The 22,322-nt window shown below is 43.4% G+C and overlaps 1 protein-coding gene across 1 annotated transcript; it reads left to right on the forward strand.

Moving 5' to 3' along the window:
* Positions 1-7,239: 7,239 nt before the first annotated feature.
* LOC137423950 (cathepsin D-like) lies at positions 7,240-21,303 on the forward strand. The gene is made up of 9 exons (XM_078774668.1): positions 7,240-7,307; positions 7,416-7,548; positions 7,644-7,767; positions 11,458-11,576; positions 12,277-12,476; positions 14,684-14,806; positions 14,885-15,026; positions 15,267-15,365; positions 20,970-21,303. The coding sequence occupies exons 1-9, from the start codon at positions 7,243-7,245 to the stop codon at positions 21,129-21,131; spliced, it is 1,167 nt and encodes a 388-aa protein (XP_078630794.1). The 5' UTR covers positions 7,240-7,242; the 3' UTR covers positions 21,132-21,303.
* Positions 21,304-22,322: the final 1,019 nt, after the last annotated feature.

A 22,322-nucleotide genomic window follows, 5' to 3' on the forward strand; every position in this document is an offset into this window, starting at 1 on the left:
GTTGTCGAGAAACAGCGGTCACAGACAAACAAACACACAGACACACAGAGATTACTGGAATTATAGATAGATAATGTATATTCCTCATTTGGTGCCTAATCTGGCAATAGGTCAATTTGTTTGCTTGATGTCAAGTTGTCCTGTTCTTGAACGATGGCAATTCGAAAAATTAGTCCTGATCACTTGAATTCAATTATTATTATTTTATTTTTTCCCCACAATCTTCCCATTCTAATTTAGCTTTTACAAGTGAATGGATCTATTCTGCAGGGGTTACCAATAAGTAATACACTAATTTACAAGTGAATGGCTCTGTTGTGGTTTTTTTTGTTGTTTAAAAAAAAAAAATTAACATAAATAAACCCACCCCCTCTTCCCCTCACACACATTCATGAGTGGGTGCATGTAATCGTGCAAAGCTATTCTGGTGGAGCAAACGGTCTTCATGCGAAGTTTGAGCCTTGTCGTCCAAAGGGTGTGGAAGGTACAAGGTACTTTTAAAATAAATTTCCCCGATCCAGAAAGAAAAATTATTTATTTATTTTTAAAACCAAAACACATATACAGGAATTTGTATTACCCTTCATCAAAGTATATAGGAAAGATGTGTAAAATTGTTTCATAACAAAGTTAGTGAAACAATCATGCTAGGCAATGGGATGGTTAAAAAAAAAAGAAAAAAAAATTCCTCCCCCTGAAAAAACAATATTAATAAAAAACACTAATCCACACAGGACCATGTATTACCCTGTACTCAAAGCATATATGAAAGATAAGGGGAAAAAACGTTTTTATAACAAAGTTAGACATCCTGTGGCCATAAAAGACCCACAATTGCATTATAGGGGTTGAATTTTAAAAACAAATCCCCCCCCCCCACCCCCATCCTGAACAAAAAAAACAGATACTGTATATGCATTGGTCTTTGAAGAAAAGCAAAGATCAAAGATCGGCATCAGCCCACGGGTCCTAAAATCCTGTTCTTCCGCTCTTTCACTCCCTCTGTTCTCTTCACCCTCTCTTTTACTCAAGGTCATCTGCCATCTGCTTGGAAATCTGCCAACATCACCGCTCTGCAAAAAAAAGGTGCAAAAACAGATCCCAGCAACTACAGACCAATCGGCCTTCTCCCAATTATCAGCAAAGTCATGGAATCTATCATTGCTTCAGATATGAAATCTTTCCCTCTTCTCCAATGGCTTGATCTCTGATCATCAATTTGGTTTCAGACATGGTCACTCTACTCTGGACATGCTGCTTCTGCTTTCTCAACAATGGATGGAGGTCCTCAATGCCAAACAGGAAATAAGAGCTGTCTCCCTTGACATATCACGTGCCTTCGATACAGTCTGGCACCCCACTCTGCTCACCAAACTCTCCTCTTTTGGTATCCATGTAAATCTCCACGCATGGCTGGCGGACTTCCTCTCTAGTCGTAGTCAACGTGTGGCCCTGAATGGGTTTCTCTCATCTCCTCTTCCTGTTCAGGCTGGAGTTCCCCAAGGCAGTGTTCTGGGCTCTGTGCTTTTTCTGGTCTTCATCAATGATCTCTCTGACTCTCTTGAAAATCCTCTCTATCTCTTTGCTGATGACTCTACTCTCTGTCGCTCCATTCTTCATCCCTCAGATCGGCAGTCTGCAGCCTCCTCACTCTCTGCAGACCGGGACAAAATCACAGACTGGGCAAACAAGTGGAGCATGTCTTTCAATCCTGACAAATCTCACACTCTTACGATGTCTCTCCGAAAAGACCGACTGGACAACCCTCCCATCCACTTTCTGAATAATCCTCTCCAAGAATTTCTGTCACTCAAGCTTTTGGGTCTCACTATCTGCCATGATCTTTCCTGGGAAAACCACATTTCAAATCTGGCCTCCAAAACCAGTCGCCGACTGGGCATCCTCCGTCGTGCGAAGTCCTTCCTTGGCACACCTGAGCTCCTCACCACATACAAGGCTTTCATCCACAGCTCAATGGAATACTGCTCTTCCCTTTGGGCTGGTGCTCCTGCCTCACACCTAGCTCGTCTTCACGCTGTTGAAACCAAAGCATTCAGAATCATTGGAATCTCCCGCGATGAAGCTAACTCCAAGGGCCTCTCCTTCACTCACCGCAGGTAGGTTGGTGGTCTTTCCGTCTTCTACCGACTCCTCTCTGGCCCTGCCCCCCCCCCCCCCAGCTCTCTCTGGGCACTGTCCCGCAAATATTCCTACAGGTCGCACAAGCTCTGCCTGCAACCCTCTTATGGTTAAACTGCCAAAATCAAGACTCTCTGCTCACCTTCACTCCTTCATTCCTCTTTTCTCCCACCTCTGGAACAAACTCCCTCACTCTCTTCAATCCCACTCCACCCTCCAGGTCTTTAAAACAGCTGTTCACCACAATCTCTTATCTTCCCCCATCCAAAACCTTGATCTTTTCTACCCCTGCTAATTTCACCCCAATTCCACTTTTTTGAAATACCTATTTCTATCCAGGAAGTCCTTGGTGTCCTTGTTTTATACTTCTCCCACCCCCCCCCCCCATACCCCCCCTTCCCACGCCTCCTCCCCCCAAGCCCTCTCCCTCCCACACATCTCCCTGCTCTCAAATGTTGTGTGCTCTCAAGTGTTTGTGTGCTTCCCCTTCTCTCCCCATCTTGTCTTCCGCTCCCTCTTTTTATATATTTTGTTTGTCTGGTTGATTTGTTTGTGAAGTAAATGTTATGCCTAAGTCACACATAGGCGGATTTGTCGGCGACTACTGGCGACTGGAAAAATCGCCACCACCCGCCGCCAATCGTAATGAAACCGTAATGGACGGTCGCCTGTAGTCGTGGTAATCCTCCCCAGGTCGGCTGCAGTCGGCAAGAGCCGCAAAGGGGCCAAATATTTTTTTAAATGTTTAAAAACGGCGCGCTCAGTCGCACTCGAAAAAAATCCGCCATGCTGTCGTGATGGAACCGCCATGCTGTCGTCGGTATCCGTAATAAGAGCGTAAAGCGGCCGCAACCCAGTCGCTCATAGTCTTCCGCAATCGCCCCACCAGCTAGCACGGCAGAGATGCGAATGCCATTCGGCCTTCCTGCAGCATCTTCCCGACTACGGGCCGACACTGTTGCGGCTGCATATCGACTACAGAAGAACTGCCACGTCTCCCCTGCGGCTATGGGAGACTGACGACGACAGCAGTAGGACTAGTGGCGGCAGAGTTACGGCCATTGGCGACAGAGATACGACTGCCTGGCGACTGCATTACGACATACCACGATTCCATGGCAAGACAGGATGGTGTGAGGGTCTCCGTGGAGTGAGGTCCTGTGGTGCCGACAAGGATATGGCTTTAAACTTTATTGTTTGGACTTGGGACTTTTGGGAACTTTATTTTTGGGACTTTGGTCCTTTGGAAACTTTATTTATGGGACTTGGGACCAGTGGAAATAATTTGTTCGACTTTATTTCCATTCTCTCTCCCTGCAGAAAAGTTTGATTATTACATTACAATGATACATCTTTATTAACTTTCTTATTGTCCATCAAACATCTTTATGCTTCATGTCATACATCATTGAAATGAATAAAGTGAAATGTAAAATAGAGAAATAAAGATTTAAAAAGTTGTGTGAATCGTCTCCAATCGCCGGCCGTCTTATTGCAGTCTTGCGGACGTCGGAGTAAACTGCCATCCGGCCCCAATGCAGTCACTGCGATCCGCCATCGGTCGTAATCTAGCCGCCAGACTGTCGCCACGCTGCCGCCGTGCATCCGCAATGCAGTCGTCGTCGATCTTCAACAGTCGCCATCCCACTCGGGGCGTCGTCGCAATGCAGTCGCAATGTGGCCGCCTGCAGTTGCCATACTGCCGCCTGACCATATTTGACCGCCCGAAATCACCAGTAGTCCCCGAAAAATCTTGATCGCTGGCAGTCGCCAGTAGTCGCCAAAATATCTGCCTATGTGTGACTTAGGCATTAGCTCTTTCACGAGCCTCGATTCAGTATACAAAAAAAAAAAATCATAGGTAAAAACGTTTTTATAATGAAGGTAGAGATACCTTGAGGCAATAAAAGACCCACGATTGCATTATAGGGGTTGAATTTTAAAAACAAATACCCCCCCCCCCCCCCCCCCATCCTGAACAAAAAAACAATACACACATTCTTCTGTATATGCATTGGTCTGTATTTGAAGGAAAGGAAAGAGCATGGGTAAAAACTTTTTTATCACAAAGTTATCACAACATAAAACCAGACCTAATGGAGCACCTCCACACACGAATGCATCGAAACGTTAAGCACGTCGAGTTTCCTCCAAACTTCTAATTTAGCAGTGACTGTTTAAAATGTAATTTACATTGGACAGAATAGACAATCGTTGTGGTTGTAATAATTTCACCATGAAATGGCATTATAATCTATTTATACACCTCAGCACTGAGTTTGTCCAAGACGCAAATCCCCTTTGGAGAGGGGGGCAAGTTAAATAGCTACACCCTCCATCGTGTGACCTTTAGTCCCCTGACATGTTTGGTTGGGATTGAATAAGTAGCGAGTGAATGTATCACGGTCAGACAGACACCAAATTGCATATTTCAGAAGGATGATAGCTCATGTCTGAATCGCCCGTTAACACAGAAATCTCAACGCTGAGACCTTAGTCTTGGGAAATGGAGCGGACGATCTTGACTGTTCCCAAAGGATAAAGGATCATGAAATTGAGCCGAAATAATTGCGGAGGAAACAGTGACCTCAACAATTCCCATCAACATGTTGGATGGATTCGCCTTCCCACACATTGAAGACCTGCAACCCGATATCATTTTTCAACAGGACCGCACTCCCCCTCATTGATCCTTGACCAATGAGAAAATAAATCCTAGTCGTTCGAGCCTTCCTGAAGGAAACATTTACAGGTCGCTGGATTGGCCGAGATGAACCAACGAACGACCTGGACCCACTTTCACCAAACATAACCCCCCTTGATTTTGTTTTGTGGGGTTTGTCAAGGATTTGTCTGCAACACCAAGGTGGCAAATCTGCAGGATCTTCATGCTCGGATCACAGCTGGATGTGCACTGGTGGATGCAAACATGACGAACCGAACATGGTTCGTTATGGCTGTTAAATTCGAAGGCCCCGAGCGCAATGACCCACGAACGCCCTGGGGGCAATGAAACACAAAGGCCGTTTGCGCAATGAATGAAACGGGAATGCCCTGAGCATAATGAATGAAACACTAACGCCGAGAGCACAATGAATGAAACACGAACGACCTGAGCACAATGAATGAAACACGAACGCCCTGAGCATAATGAATGAAACACGAACGCCCTGAGCGTAATGAATGAAACACGAACGCCCTGAGTGGAATGAATGAAACACCAACACCCTGAGCACAATTAATGAAACACGAACACCCTCAGAGCAATGAATAAAACACGAACGCCCTGAGCGTAATGAATGAAACACGAACGCCCTGAGCACAATGAATGAAACAAGAACACCCGAAGCACAATAAATGAAACACGAATGCCCTGAGCACAACAAAGGAAACACGAACACCCTGAGCGTAATGAATGAAACATGAACGCCCTGAGCACAATGAATGAAACACGAACGCCCTGAGCACAATAAATGAAACATGAACGCCCTGAGCACAATAAATGAAACACGAACACCCTGAGCGTAATGAATGAAACACGAACGCCTTGAGCGTAATGAATGAAACACCCTGAGTGAAACACCCTGAGCGTAATGAATGAAACACGAATGCCCTCAGCGCAATTCATGAAACACAAATGCCCTGAGCGCAATAAATGAAACACGAAAGCCCTGAGTGTAATGCATGAAACACGAACACCCTGAACACAATTCATAAAACACAAACACCCTGAGCGCAACAAATGGCAAATTCCTTGGCACCCCTGAGCTCCTCACCACATACAAGGCTTTCATCCGCAGCTCAATGGAATACTGTTCCCCCCTCTGGGCTGGTGCTCCTGCCTCACACCTTGCTCGGCTTCACGCTGTTGAGGCCAAAGCTTTCAGAATCATTGGAATATCCTGCGATGTAGTCAACTCCGAGGGCCTTTCACTCACTCACCGCAGGCAGGTTGGTTGTCTTTCTGTCTTCTACCGACTCCTCTCCGGCCTTGCTCCCACAGCTCTCTCTGTGCTCTGTCCCCCCAATATTCCTTCAGGTCGCACAAGATCTGCCTGCAACCCTCTTATGGTTAAACTGCCAAAGTCTAGGCTCTATGCTCACCTTCACACTTTCATTCCCCTTTTCTCCCGCCTCTGGAACAAACTCCCCCACTCCCTTCAATCCCACTCCTCCCTCCAGGTCTTTAAAACAGCTGTTCACCACCATCTCTTATCTTCCCCCATCGAAAACCTTGATCTTTTCTACCCCCGGTAATTCACCCCAGAGTCCTTGTAGTGTTCATATGTTTTATTCCTCTCCCACCTCCCCCCAAGTCCTCCCGATGTCCCTGCTCTCAAATGTTGTGTTTGTGTCCTTCCCCCTCTCTCCCCATCTTGTCTGCCGCTCCCCTTGTTTTTTGTGTTTTGTGTGTCGGTTTGTCTTTTTGTGTGATTAATGTTAGCTCTTTCACGAGCCTCGATCTTGTATACAAAAAAAACGAAAAAAAAAAAGCAAAAAAAACAAAAAACGAAACACGAACACCCTGAGTGTAATGAATGAAACACTAATGCCCTGAGCACAATGAATGAAACAAGAAAGCCTTGCGCGTAATGAATGAAACATGAACACCCTGGACGCAATGAATGACAGCTGAACCACCTGAGCGTAATGAATGAAACTTATGAATGCAAAAACGAACGAATGAATGAAACACGAACGAACGGCCGTAATGAATGAAACACGAATGCCCTGTGTATAATGAAACCCGAGCACCCTGAGCATAGTGAATGAAACACGAACGCCTTGGGGGGCAATGAAATACGCCCTGAGGGCAATGACACACGCTTTGAGCACAATGAGACACAAACGCACTGAGGGCAAATGAACCACGCGCTGAGGGCAAATGAACCACGCCCTGAGGGCAATGAACACACCTGGTGTGATGGCGAGATTGAGGAAACACCACACAAGCTATTTCAGAGACGATGATCAGGTGCGTGTGCAATTAATGATTTCGGGTCACGGCTCATATAAAAACCATACCGATGATAAAGTCGAGGCACGCCCCTTGGTTGTAGTTGTTTGTTGGATTTTGGGGGTTCGAACTTGGTCAGGGGAATCATGAAGTGCAATGTGGTTGTTGTTTTTGTGGTAGCGGTATTTATGTGTGGTGAGGGTATACTACGGTGAGTGTTCATGACGTGTGCTCCTGTATAAGTTGGTTTTGTATTGGATTATCGATTGTATTGTGGATAGTTTAGTTTGATGTCTAATTGTAGTTTTGTTTTTTACAGGATACCTTTGATCAGGAGTCGCACGGCACGGAGCCGGGCAGGTGATCTAAATCTACCTTTCGATGGTTTGCTGGCACGTCTCAATGGTAGCGCTCGGGGAACCACCATGGAAGAATTGATGAATTACCTGGATGTACGTTCATTCATACATTCATTCCTCATTCTCGCAATTAAACATTGCTACCATGGAAGATCCGAGGACTTGTTGAACCACAATTTGTTTTGCAGGTTCAGTATTTTGGTCTCATCGGCATCGGATCACCTCCACAGACCTTCAAGGTGGTCTTTGACACTGGTTCTGCCAATCTCTGGATTCCGTCGAAGCGCTGCTCCCCAAAAAACCGAGCATGCTGTGAGTGATTGTTGGTGGGGGTTTGAAGTTTGAACCCTCTTTTTGGGGGTTCATGGTGCTTTTCATGAGTTACATTTTGTGGCTTGTGCTGTACTATTGACACCTTTGAAACTTCCATTCTCGAGCAACTTTTGATTTTAATCTTGTAATTTATGTATCTTTATTCAGGGTTTAAAATTTAACGCCAATGTTTTTCATTCGTTAATATAATTTGAGCGATGTATAAATCTTCATTACTGTACCCTCAGCAATTTAATCCTTCGATTTGGAAAGTAATTTGCTCTGTTCTTGGTGGTGAGTGGATGGGTGAATCGATTCTTCCAATTGGTGTAGATGTTTACATGGAACTTGACCTCTGAGTGTTCTCCAGCCAATAGCTTGTGTCCCAACGTGCTTGGTAAGGAGACTAATGGGCCCATCAAGCCTGCTCTTTCCAAGCATATTCAATTATTACATAAATTCTAAATTTTTAAAATTTGATTTCTCGTTGGTTTTTATACATCCACAGATGAAGTTGCCGCAGCATTGTTTTTTACATTCAGTCTGTGATAAGGTTTTGTTATCGCGATAACTTGATGGCAGGAGGGATCCAGGTCAAACTTGGAACAAGTGTGTGCAAGGTAGCTTAGATTATGGGGTCAGTTGATCTTGCAGGTAAAACATTTATTGGATTTTGATCAGATTTGATATCGATCATTAAAATGGAGCAAAAGTATGACGTATGTATATTTGTGACAGGTTTTTATTTTAAAATATTTATAAAAGGGAAATACGATGCATGAGGCGACGAAGCCATATACTACCAGACAAAAGTTATAGAACGCCTCAGTTTTTCCAGTTTTTATTGAAATTTACGCAATTTAATGTCTCGATGTACACTGAAATTAAGCATAGAACAAATAAACAATTGGAGATAAAGAAATCACAATCATTTTGTTTAACAAAATTTAATTTAAAATTTTGACTCGGCAAAGTAACCACCTTTTGCAGATATAACCGCCGAACACACTCGGCATTCTTTCTACAATGGAAATCAAATATTGTTCGGGAAGTTCTTCCCAACACTGTTGAAGTTCCCACAAATGTGTGCAACTTGTAGGTTGCTTTGCTTTCACCCTTCTGTCCAGTTCAACCCAAACCAGCTCGATGGGGTTTAAGTCTGGAGACTGTGCTGGCCATTCCCTGATTTGAAGCCTACCGTCTTGTTCTTTTCATCGAAGGTAGTTTTGTCATATCCTAGAGGTGTGTTTAGGGTAATTATCTTGCTGTAGGATGAACCCCCTGATCAACTACGCGTATACCAGAGGGTATTGCATGGTGCTGATAAATGCTGTGGTAGCCTTTTTGGTTCAGGGAGCCAGTCACTGTGCATGTCGCCGACTCTGGATCCAGCAAAACAGCCCCAGACCATCACGCTTCCTCCTCCATGTTTGACAGTTGGTGTCACACACTAAAGAACCATCCTTTCGCCTCCTCGACGGCGTATAAAAACCCTGTGGGATGAATCAAATATTTCAAATTTTCATCGGTCCATAAGACCTTCCAGTCTTCAGTAGTCCACTGGCGGTGCTTCATGGCCCAGGCAAGCCTCTTTTTCTTATTTTGCCATCAGCAATGGCTTTCTTACTGCCACTCGACCTGTCAAACCTGCAGCTCGAAGTCTTCTCTTCACAGTTGAAACTGAGACTTGCTTCCTTCGACCAGTCTTAAGCTGTGCTTGAAGCTGTTGTCCTCTGAGCCGCCTATCACGCAAGCTGTTGACTCACAGAAACTTGTCTTCTGATTCTGTTGTGTCTTTGGGTCTGCCAGATCTCTTCCTGTCAGTTTCCTCCAGTTTCCAATATACCACTTCCTGCAGTGCAATATTGTCCAAATAATGCTTCGGAGGGTGTAATAACAGTCTGTTCCATTACTGCTTTTATAGACAGGGGGTTTGTAATCAGCAGAGGTTGGGATACCTGTAGGAATTGTGTGCATCAATTTTCAAGGCTTAATTTACTTGCATTGCTTCAGAACAGCTGTAAGTTGTTAACCCATTACTTGTTCCCTGAAGAAGGCCTTTTTTTTCATCGAGCAGTTTACTGCTTACCTTTGTACCATTTCAGGTTATTCACTGGACATTAAACTGCATAAATTTCTATAAAAACTGGAAAATTTGAGGTGTTCTAAACTTTTGACCGGTAGTGTACGTCTACATAATCTATTTTGTACTCTTTGAACATCGGTTGCATCCTGTCTATTGCTTGTCAATGTACTGTTACAATATATACCATCATAATAGAGCAAATGTATAGTTTGTTTATACGTGACCCAAACTTCTTCAAATAAAATTGACACCCAAAACGATCAACTCTTATGTTCGGACTGCTGAGACCCCTCAGACCTTTGACGACACTTTAAAGGCCCTGAGGACGCAAACACCCCAAGACCCAAAAGATTAAACATTGAGGAACCATAAGACCCAAAATATTACTCTGGAACCAAAAGACCCAAAACTGCCCAGTAGACCCTTAAATACCTTAAAGACCCAGAGGAATCAAAAGACAAAATGGTCAAAGATGACTATCCCTCAAACTGTGTGGTGAGGTGCGCTGAGTCACCAGCTGGATAAATGAACAGGATTAAATAATTATATTGATATATGTGGGGAAAATTACATGATGAGACCATGGTTGTTTGAATGAAACACGTTGTAGTTTGAAAACATGTTTTTAGATTTCAGCATCAAAGGATGTCAGGTAAAAATGTGATACTTGAGAACAGCTGATGGGATTTAAATCACACGGGCTACTAGTATGTGGGCAGAGACCATCGGTCAAGGCCAAAGAGCCGTTCAAGTTCAAACTAATTTAGCAAATTGAAGATTCCTTTGAGCTGAAACAGCCATTCTCAAACCACCTGCATCATACTTTTGTCAGGTTGTTCTTACTTTTTTGGGGTCCTCTCTTTGAGCCTCAACGTTGTATAATGAAGGATGTTTTTCTATATCTATCAATCAGCCTGTGTACATGTTGAGAATTAATGGCTTGTCATGTATATTGGTTTGTAGTTACAGCTTCGGTTGAAACGCTGGTTGAGGTATGCTATTGGCCAATTGATTAAGAAATTTTTTAAATTATGTAATCGATCGAATATTTTACACCTCTCCCTCCCAATAGTCTGAGCTGCACTGCGGCAATGCTGCGCTGGAGGATGTTTATTTGGCATGGGGGTAGTGTACTTTGAATGTATCTGTACTTGTTCCATAATTGGTTATCAAAATATGGTAGAATATGACCAGCATACCCACACCTGCTGCTGGGTAGCATGCTCCATGATGCAATTTACATTGATGTACCAATATTACATTGTAGTTGGGTTTGCTCCATGAAGCAAAACTACCACTGAAAATGTAGTATTGAATTGTTAAATGGTTCACTCGATTCTAAAGCACTCCAGCAAGGTGGAGGTTTGCTGTGTAGCTGTAGAATAATTTGTCATGCCTTCACTGCAGTATCATTCTTTCCAACTTCATATTTTTAGTTTGAGCAGAAGATTTTTCATTTTCAACAGCAGACTAAATCTTGGAAATTAAAACAAATCCATGCCAAAGTTGTAACTGCATTGGACAGTGTGTTGTCCAAGAAATGGTACCTGTGCATGCTTAACCAATGTTACCTACCTGGTGTGCTTTTTAAATTTTTTTTGCAGCAACACACAAGAGGTATGACTCTTCAAAGTCTCGCACTTACACTCAGGATGGCAGACCCTTTGAGATCCATTATGGCACTGGCAGTCTTCAGGGCTTTATGAGCAAGGACATTGTTACGGTATGTGGAGGGGATGGGGATAGGAATAGGGATAGGTATAGGGATAGGTATGGGTATTGTGGTTGGGGATGGGCTCGTCCACGTGGTGAGAATATTTATCAGATATCCCCCACAAGTTGAGTTCAACCTTCAGCAAATGTTGCATACCTAGTGGCAGTTTTATTTGGATTATCGTGATCATAGCCACAAGTATTCCCATGGGGGGGGATCGCTTGTTTTTGGCCGCACTCTTGAACCGGCTGCAGTTGGCAAGTTTTACTTCAGGGTGCTGGTGATGACTTGCTTGCTCCAATGCAGAGGGGTATTTTGTTTACCTTGCGCTAATAGATGGGCCATCCAATTTGAGGGACGAGACTGCAATGTCTTGCACTTAAATCTTTGGCAGATTGGAGTTCAATGTGCCATGTGCACCATTCTTCGCCAAGGATTTTGATTGGAAGCTCATGGAAAATGGCCATGTCAGATTGCCATGGGATAGTTGGCAAAAAAAACAGCAGGCCCAGTAAGACACTTCAGGGAGAACTCTGATGCTAATACATTGCAGTTGATTATATACACCTGGCATCTTGGGGCAGGCATTGTCTATATAAAACTGCGCTCACCCGTATTGTGATTTTTTTTTTAAAAATTTGCCCATATTGTCTGCATTGATGGATCCTGATTTCTCACGTGATATGCATGACAATCTTTCTCGCTGTAGATCGGGAATCTTAGTGTGGTTGGACAGAGGTTTGGTGAAGCTGTACAGCAACCTGGGATAACCTTCCTGCTGGCTCATTTTGATGGGATTGCAGGGCTCGGTTTCCCATCTCTTGCTGTGGCAGGTGCCACACCACTTTTTGACAACATGATGGCACAGGGTTTGCTTCCACGTCCTGTATTCTCTTTCTACCTGAACAGGTGTGTGAAGTGCAGGCTGGAATTTCACTTGTTTGATTGTTGCTAATTGTTTCAATGGTTGTAGATTTATCATACTTTCAACCTGTTTGTCTTGTGGAAGTGGTTGGGCCTAAATAACATAGTTGTGACATGTGCACTTTGGTATAATGGTATAGTGTGTTCATGTTAAAGTGCAGCTATTCAAGTGTTCCTTTGCTGTCCCGTCTAGAATGAGCTGCCTTTAGTTTCTGCAGGTGATTATGGTGACGAGCACCTGTTGTTACCATGGCAACACTGGGGAACTTGGCAACTTCCCCTGCCCCAATTCATCGAGGATATCTGACGATGCTTTGGCTTTTGACTGGCAATCCATAGGCGATTCCATCTTGGGATCAATCGTACTAAAATGTGCAATTTGGTGTCGGTCTGTTTTTGGTTTTTTTTGTTTTGTTTTTATCGCGATACATTCCGTCGTTACTTATCCAATCTCTTTCAAACTTGACAGGATGACTGAGGGATGCACAATGAGGTTGTAGCACATTCATTGCCCCCCTCACCAAGGGGGGTTTCTCTCCCGAGCGGGTTTTCCCTGCCATTGCGGTCAATGGGGTTGCGTGTTGCGGTGTATCCATGTTAAGTTATCTTTATCATGGCGTTTTAATAACATTAACGATAATAGCATAATATTAATGTTATTACAAAACATAACCATTAATATCCGACCTCCCCAAGGGGTTTTTCCTCCTTGAACAAACGTCGAGTGAACGTTTATAAATAGTTTATCATGGCGTTTTTGTGGGAGCAACGGCCTCTACCCGAAGTAAAAAATATTATAAACCACAAACACGTATGATTAGCTTTTTAAACAGTCGCTAAAGCTGTCTAACAATAAATGAAGAAATTGAGGAATCCTGACATCCGTGAGGTAATTTTACTTTCAGAACTGAGCAAAGCTCTGCTGTACTCTATATACCCCACAAGTGTTGGGTTAACATGACCCTTCCTGCAGCTACTGTGGTGACCTTTTGAAACTCTCTCCTGCTGTTTGACACGAAACAAACGGAGGAAGCCCGGGTTGCGCTCATTTGCCAAGTTGCTAGCGAGCGCTTGCCAAGCCAGCCGTTCATTAAGGGTTTTGAATGGAGTGCTTGCTCGAATGCTTAAACCACTTGGTGACCTCTCCACAATAAACTTGGTAAATGAACACACACCCAATGTTCGTGAGATCTGACCATAGATCGACTGTAATCTATATACCCCAAAGAGGAATGACTTCCTGCCACTGCCATAGTGTGTGCACTAGTAAAAGGAAATAAGCTATTCAGTGCCTTGCTCATACAGCCTAATTAACTGTAGACAATTAATTTAGAAGCAGGACCCTCAATTCCCCTCCCACCCGATACCCAACTGTCTTGTGCACTCATTTCTACACCCTGACTATTAACTTTCCTTTTCATCAAATCTCGCTTCCCATTTCCACAATGCCATAAATTGGGTAACCTTACCATGAATAACCAGTAACTTCTGTTACACCAATAAACTACATGGTGGTGACAGGTCCTAAGATAAAGTCAATATCAACCACCAAGGCCAGTTTGGGTCAAAATCTGTCTTTAATTCAGCCATTCTCCCAAACAATCTGCTGCATAGTCTTTGGACTAATGTACTTTATATACCAGCTTCTAATCTACAGGGAAGTTTCAAAAAAAATAAAAAAATTGCTAACACTGGCCAATAAAAATGGACTTTATTTTGACATCAGCAGTTGGATTTCAATTAAGGAAGCTGGTATTTATACTCGAGATTTGAACATTTGTGACCATATTTGAGAGAAACAGGTTGAGATGGTTTGGTCATTTGTTGAGGAAGGATGAAAGTGACTGGTTGAGAAGAGCGATGAAAATGAATGGAGAAGGAAGTAGAGGACGGGGAAGACAAAGACTTTGCTTAATGTGGTGGAAGAAGAAATGTGGGCAAGGGGGTTAACAGGGGGAGATGCAGGAAATGGCGTTAAATGGAGAAGATTGTCATGGGGCCCGCAAGTCTAACCCCCGCTCTCGCAGGGAAAATGGCCTTAAAATGCATGTTGTTGTTGTTGACCATATCGAAAAATACCAACTTGACAACTAAGACACTTTTGATAATATTCAGCAGTTTGTAATTGTTTGCTTGAAAAACTCGAGATGAAACTACATGTTTATTTCCACTGTTTGTTCTCCATCCCCCAGAGACCCGAACATTCTGCCAGGAGGTGAACTGATGTTTGGTGGGTCAGATTCCAAGCATTACAAAGGAAACTTTCACTACGTGAAGCTCACAAAAAAGGATTATTGGCAAATCCATATGGAAGGGTGAGATTTTATTTGTATGTTGTGTATTGTGGTGTTGTGCTATCTTGTCCAATGTGCTCATGGACTTTGTTTGCGCAGCCTCACAGTGGGCCCAGTGATGCTGTGCCGCAGTGGCTGTGAAGCTATTGTAGATACTGGTACGTCTCTGATCACCGGCCCATCAAAGGACATTGCAATGCTGCAAATTGCGCTTGGGGCAGTTGCTTCACCACATGGTCAGGTTGGTGTGATTGTTTTTATCCACAGATTGTGGCATTTGATTCCATGAAGCTTTTGTTGGGTTAGTGTATTTGATCAGTCAGTCATAATGATTGCTGCTGCTGGTATAAAACAATAGGTCATCCTTCCCTGAGCCCCTGCTCGAGGATTTGATTGTTGGAGTTTTGCACCTTTGGCAAAGATTGAAAAGGAAAGTGCCTTTTTTTTCCTTTTGTTTTTCCTCCTTTCTTTTTCTTTGCAGTTTTACATTGACTGCAATGCTGTCACATCGCTCCCAGTTGTCACGTTCCTGTTTGGTGGAAAGGGCTACACCTTGACAGGAGAGCAATATGTAACAAAGGTAAGACATGGGTCACTTTGCTTTCAACCACTATTTTTGCAGAGGTTCAAAAACAAATTGTTAAAGATGAAATTGTAAAACTGAATTTATAGTCAGGTTCACTATTTTTTCGTTCAAAATCATGGTAGATTAGCAAACATACATTTTTGGAAACGTTATTACATGGAAAATCTGAAAATCAATGTTTACATTTGCCAATTCCGACCGATTCGACCAATCGACCAATTCCATTCGACCATTCGACCAATTCGATCGATTCGATTCGTTCGACCAATTCGATTTGCCAATCAATTTGACCGACCTTTGCTTGTGTGGAACGGACTGTGAAAACGATGCGGACTATATTGTCGGATACGACACACAGGACAGTGATGACGAACTCTAAATGGCATATTCTGTAATCGTGTATGTTTGATGCCATTGACTGCCTGTGTATATTTTGTCATTGACTGCCTGTGTAGATGTGAAGTTATACTGACTGCATGTGTGTATATGATTTTGCTGACTGCCTGTGTATGTTTGGTGATATGAATTATTGTGACACATTTTGATGTTATTAACTGCCTGTACAAAATGATAACATGTATTTGATTATGCAACTTATCACGAATATAAAGACAGTATTTTGCAATTCAAAACCTTTGATTCGTCTTACCATTCCCCATAGCACTAATTTTATACTTTCATTGGATTCCTTGTCCCTGAAAATATAGGTTTAGTATATTTTAAAGTTTTTAGGGGTAATTAGAGGCAGAAATAGAACAATATGTATTTTAGTGGCCATTTTGAAAATCCAAAATGGCCGCCATACAGGTATCTCTCCAAATGTAAACATTGATTTTTAGTTTCCTTATGCTATAACCTTTCCAAAAATGTATAGGTTTGCTAATCTACCATGATTTTGAACGAAATATAATTTATTGACATAGTGAACCTGACTTATAGCCCAGCAGATATGTGAAAAAATTGTGCTTTTAGTGATACAAGCATGAAATTTTGAACACTGATAGAGCATACTACTAGGAAGATTTTTGGATATAGGGGCATTCAAATCTTTTCCTAGGGACAAAATGGCGGCCATTTTAAAAATGGCCGTTTACGGATAATAAGATACACAGTACCGATGTCTATAAAACTAGATTTACTTATTGCTCAAGCACACCTATGATGTTTTTTTCACGTAAACAGGTTGTAAGATCATAATTAAATGTCAACAAACTCACATAACATTTATTTGGTCCTTATTCTTTACAAAAATAATTACTTTTTGAGCTATTTTGAGCAAACTCCAGAAACAATGGAAATGAAGTGAAAATGTCACATTAACGCTGTGGAAGTGACTTTCACTATAAAACAGTCTACAAAACAGTCTTCCACATGTTTGTGTATATGTAACAGGTGTGTTATTCCTCCTGTATACTATCGTGTGCACTCCCCTGCACAGTGACACAGAGCTGAGCACTGGAGTGCGGCCTTAACACACTTGCACTGTTTCCTGCAACCCTTCTTGCATCCACATCTAATCAATTGTCGGCATGCCTCAGTTGCCTCTGTGAGGGTTGTCCAATATATCCCCCAGCCGTTATTACTCTGTTTCCAACCCCATTCACTTGGCGATGGGAGCTCAGGTGCGCAAATCATCATCTGGCCCCAACAAAAGCCGGCTTGGTAGGCAGCTCTCTTGATGTGTTGTCTGAGGGCTTCTTGCGTTGGTGGGATAGCCTCTATTGATCTACCAGTCTGGGTGAAGAGATGCTTGCGGGCATCGTTAACATGTTCCTGGCTGCTTGTTCGATCGTAGAGCAGAACAACAAAACGCTCCAGTGGATCCATGTTGTCATTTGCAGTTGAAATGGTTGGTGTGGCAGCCAGTGCGCAGAAAGCTGAGGTGACCTCATCATAGGCTTTCCATGTTTCCCATGCTGTTTTCTTCCCCCTTCCGCCGAAGCAGGACACGGTGTCACACCCAGTGAAGGCGTGGAAGAATGGCAACCCTCGGCACTTGTTTGGTCCCAGTGCCACAGCCATCTCGTGAGCTGCCAAGTGCCTGAAATTCTTCCCTGTGCCAAAAGCAACCCAGAGTTCATCGATGTCAAGATATCCAGTTGCTGCCACTGCAAGGATCAAAACATCTGTGTCCACTGTGCGGATTGACACCTTGGTATAGCCCTGTCTGACTGCATCTTGGACATGGAGTAGTATCCTTGTATCTGCCTCCTCGTGACTACACGGGGAAAGACCAGTAACATCTCGTGGCTGTGTACAAAAAACTTCTTTGTGGTTTGTGGTGACGATTTGCTTGTCAGTCTCAATGTTTGCTATCCTCGTTGCTAGAAAGTCAAACAACTCCACCTTGTTCTCGTCTATGCGAAGGAAGGCCTGCCAGTTTCGAGGGATGGAACTAGATGGCTCAACTCGTCTCCTGGTGCCTTTACCCCTCGTCTTCCTGGTGTCGGCTTTCAAACTGTCTGGGAAATATTCATCCCAGATAATATCAACCCTGCTCTTATTTTGTATCTGAGATGTGATGTATGGCAAGAATACTAGTGATGCATACTCAGAGAAGGTCTTCGCATTACGAGGTGCCAGCATGTTCACGATGGCTGCTCCATCCAGGATCATGACTTCAACAGGGGGGCTTACATCATCATTTTCCCGTGAGGTGATCAGATCTTCTAAGCACCCAACCAGATCAGACTTGGTTCCAAGCCGGATTTTGCCCATTTGTGACAATGCAGGGGGACAAGCTTGGTTTTCATGTGCAAAGAATTCATCAAGATCTCCATTCCGTGTCTGGGATGCAATAAACAGCCTGGAGAACAGAACGCAGTCATTCTTCAGAGATACCACCTTCAACTCTGTTCTTGACTTCTCTCTGACTGGGGGTCGGCTGAAGAGAGGGAGATTGTTTCTTTTTATTGGGTCAGTGATAGGCTTTGTATGATGTACAAGCCTCTCGTTCACATATGTGTCATACTGTTCTTTTCCCAGCTTCTCGATCTGGTAAAGGGTGTTGATGACTGCTGGGTCTGCCAGGTCTCTGCTGTCTAGCACCAAGAGATCTTTGCTCTCGTCACAGAATGGGTTCCCCATCTCTCCTATGACACGGGTGAGTGCTCTCACATCTCGAGCAAAGGCTACCTGCGTGTGCTTTGTCTGTTCATGGTGTTTTAGTTCAGTTTTCCTAATTCTTTTGAACTCCACGGCTATCGCTATTTGGGTGCTGGAAAAGTGAAATGCCAGTGCCATGGAAGGAGTCGTGGGCACTTGTTGAACTGGGGTTATGATCAATGTTATCCACTGCCCCAGTTGTGAAGAGGTCACTTTTTAGCTCAGGGGGGCAAACTGTACCCTCATTTTGGAAGAAACGGCAGATTCTGTTCCCCAAGTCCGTGGAGATGCTAAGCACCCTGTCATAGGAGATCGAGAGACCCAGGTTGAACATAGTATCAACCAGGTCTCTTTTTCGAGTCTTTGTGTGGATAAGGGTGCCCAGGTACACAGGCAGGGGAGTCTCCCGATTGTGACTGTGCCTCGTGGACGTGGTAGTACTGCTACTCTCTCTGCGGCGTGAGTAACTGTTGAACATAAGGAGTTGTGAGATTGTGAGAGTAGGTGTTGATACCGACGAGTGGCTTGACTGCTCTTGGATGTTAGGACCATTCAAGATCATAGAAACTAGTGATACAAGCGAATTAGGTACCGAATGTTCTTGGCAGTGGGCTTCAAATGAACCACTAAATGTTGAGTTCATTTTCAACATGTCTCTACGAACTATATTTGCGGCTCTAGCAAGACAAACTCCATCACTGTCAGTGTCGTGATCACATGCCTTCTGAAGGGCTGAGCCAACATCCTGGTTGAAAGCAAGCAGAATATCTCGACCGGACATGTGCTCCTCTAGGTCTGGAAAATATGTCATGATTCGATCTTTGAGTTTGGTGGAGTGGACACGCCTGGTCAAGACTGTTCCAAGCTGTTCCAGCCTGGTGGTGTATAGTCTTGCTAGGTCTACCAGCTTGAACACTGGTGTCACAAGAGCATCTGTGCGGGCATCATCGATGTAGGACACTAGCTCTCCAAGTGCTATACCGTGATTGATATCATCTTGTTCATTCAGTGTTGTGCTTGTGGCCCTTGCTTTGTTATAAAGTGACACCAGACACTTCACGTGGTACTGTGCATCTTGTGCTATAAGGTCACCTGCACTCAGTTTAGCAAGAAGTGCCTGATCTCCTAGTTTCAGGGCAGCTGTCCTGACATGTTTATCGAGGTCGAAGGTGGAAGCTTTTCGCAGAGAATTAGTACCCGCTGGTTTGTCACAAAATAAACACTTTTCAGGCTGTGGCTGTGTGTGGTCTACATGTACTCTGTGACGGGTGTACTTTCTTGAGACACTTGCGGTTTCTTCACTAGACGTTTCTCTTTTTTGTGCCCGATGCAGTTCAGTTTTGTTGTATTTCAGTCTGCATGAATCATGCCACTTAGCCTTGTGGCTCTGGAAGGTTGACTGGATACCTTCATCGTCCAGGCGGGACAGTTCTAGAGATTTTGGCAGGCAGCCCATCTGGCTGAAGGTGAGGAGATAATCTGCAAGAGTTTGGTATCCGGACCCTGTGGTTCGCTTGGAATCAGCTGGACAGGCAAGGGCCTCATCGGTGACCTCCTGACATAACACACACTTCTCCCAATCTGTCAGATAAGGCATGTTTGTTCCAGATGTACTAGGGCTTTGGGGGTCTAATAGCTTGAAATTTTTGTTGGCCATTGTCAATTAAGCATTATCCACCACCACCATCCAATCAATATACAAATTGGGAACCAAATCTAGGTAGCTACTACAGTCAATGAGCGAAGGTGCAGTGCAGTCGAGTTATCATCTGAAAAAGAAATACATACATTATTATCATAAATATAGTAATTCGCTTTCGTAACTTTTCACTAGCCTTGCATTGTTCCTTATAGTCACCTAGTCTATGATAGGAAAGTTCATAAAGCTACATCAAAGTTGTTCATATAAAGGTATTGAACCAAAATTACACCCAGGAGAAATCAGATAGTCATGCAAAGTTAAATAATTAAACCGCTAGACCAGTCCTGTCTATTGCAATGGTAAACCATTTGTTCTGCCCCTTATAGGCCACCGTAGATTCCAATTTTGAACCCAGTATGAAGGTATTGCATAGCATGTACATGACAATTTATAATATGCTCATTACATTGTGTTTCAATAGCAGCACAAATGACAAGTCTGAAATAATAGGTAAATATGTCCTTCTTAGCCGCCATTTTGTAAAATGGCCGCCATTTTGGGCCAAGGAGAAATCTGGAATGCCCCTACATCCAAATTTCACTGTAAGGGTATGCCCTAACTGTGTGCCAAGTTTCATGCTTGTATCATCAAAGGCACAATTCTACCACAATTCTTCACATATCTGCCGGACTATTAAGACAAGTACCTTTCTAAACCTTTACTTAAAAAAATTTTTTTTTTCTGAAGCCGTCTTGTAAAAGCATACCTGTAAATATAATTATGGTTTCATGACCAAACTATCCATATCTTTACCTGTACATGCTTTGAGACGAATTGAATGTTTCTTTCAGGACGTGACCTTTTATGGAACCACCTGCCTTTTGGGCTTTATGGCTGTTGATGTTCCTCCACCTGTGGGCCCATTGTGGATTTTGGGTGATGTGTTCATTGGCCATTATTACACTGAATTTGACCGTGGACAAGACCGGGTGGGCTTTGCGATGGCCTTGTGATCATGCACTTTTGTACATTTGAGCGTTTAATCAAAATATAAGTTTTTGGCGTGGACTTTCTCTTGTGGTTGTTTTAATATTCCAGAATTTAAACTTGCTTCTAAAATATGAATTCACGATTTTCTGTAATGTCCATAAAAGTGGTTTTGTCGAGAAAAGTATATTCGGTGCAATGATAAATTGCACCATTAGTTGATAATCTCAACATAACCTGGAGTTGAGGGAATTTAACATATATTTTCCTCATTTGGTCCCTAATCTGGCAATAGGTCAATTTGTTTACTCGATGTCAGAAGTTGTCCTGTTCTTGAACTATGGCAATTGGAAAAATTAGTCCTGATCACTTATTCTTATTTTTTTCACAATCTTTCCATTCTAATTTAGCTTTCACAAGTAATACACGACTTTACAAGTGAATGGATCTATTTATTTTTTTTTTTTTTTATAAATATTAACCCCCACCCCCCCCCCCCCTCCCTCTCCCCCTCACTCAGTCATCAGTGGGGGCAGGTAATAGTGCAAAGCTATTCTGGGAGAGCAAACGGTCTCCATGCCAAGTTTAATAATAATAATTCATTTATTTTGTATAGCGCTTTTCCAGAAGCCCAAAGGCGCTTTGACAGAGTGGAAAACATAATGCATAACAATACATGAAAACAACAATTGCAAAAGGACAAGAATCAATAGGGAAATATTTAAAGCAAAAGGAGGGAGAATGTGAAGAGATAGTCAGGGGTTAAATGCTGTGGGTTGAATGTTGAATGCAGTGTTGAACAGGTGGGTCTTTAGTGATGTTTTGAATGTGGTGATTGAGGAGGAGTCTCTGATGGTGTGAAGTAGTGAGTTCCAGAGGGTGGGAGCAGCGATGGAGAAGGCCCTGTCCCCCCATGATCTGAATTTGGTCCGGATGGAGGGGTTTATGAGGTTGGTACCAGCAGAGCGGAGGTTGCGGGTGGGAGTGTCTGGAGAGGAGGTCAGCCAGGTAGGATGGGGCCAGGTTATGGAGGGCTTTGTATGTCAAGAGGATTTTGTACTGGATTCTCTGGGGGATGGGGAGCCAGTGAAGCTTGTAAAGGACGGGGGTGATGTGGTCACGGGTCCGGGAATGGGTGAGTAGACGGGCAGCGGAGTTCTGAATGTATTGGAGTTTATTGGTGATTTTTTAGGGTGAACCATAGAGGAGGCTATTGC

Source organism: Myxine glutinosa, chromosome 3 (assembly GCF_964187855.1).
Source record: "Myxine glutinosa chromosome 3, kmMyxGlut1.1, whole genome shotgun sequence".
In the NCBI taxonomy this organism is placed as follows: Eukaryota; Metazoa; Chordata; class Myxini; order Myxiniformes; family Myxinidae; genus Myxine; species Myxine glutinosa.

Bases quoted from the DNA above. Each gene is read 5' to 3' on its own strand.
- LOC137423950 (XM_078774668.1), top strand. From the start codon at position 7,243: ATGAAGTGCAATGTGGTTGTTGTTTTTGTGGTAGCGGTATTTATGTGT. The intron at 11,577-12,276 runs GTATGTGGAGGG...TTCTCGCTGTAG, and splicing joins TGAGCAAGGACATTGTTACG to ATCGGGAATCTTAGTGTGGT. The intron at 15,366-20,969 runs GTAAGACATGGG...TGTTTCTTTCAG, and splicing joins GAGAGCAATATGTAACAAAG to GACGTGACCTTTTATGGAAC.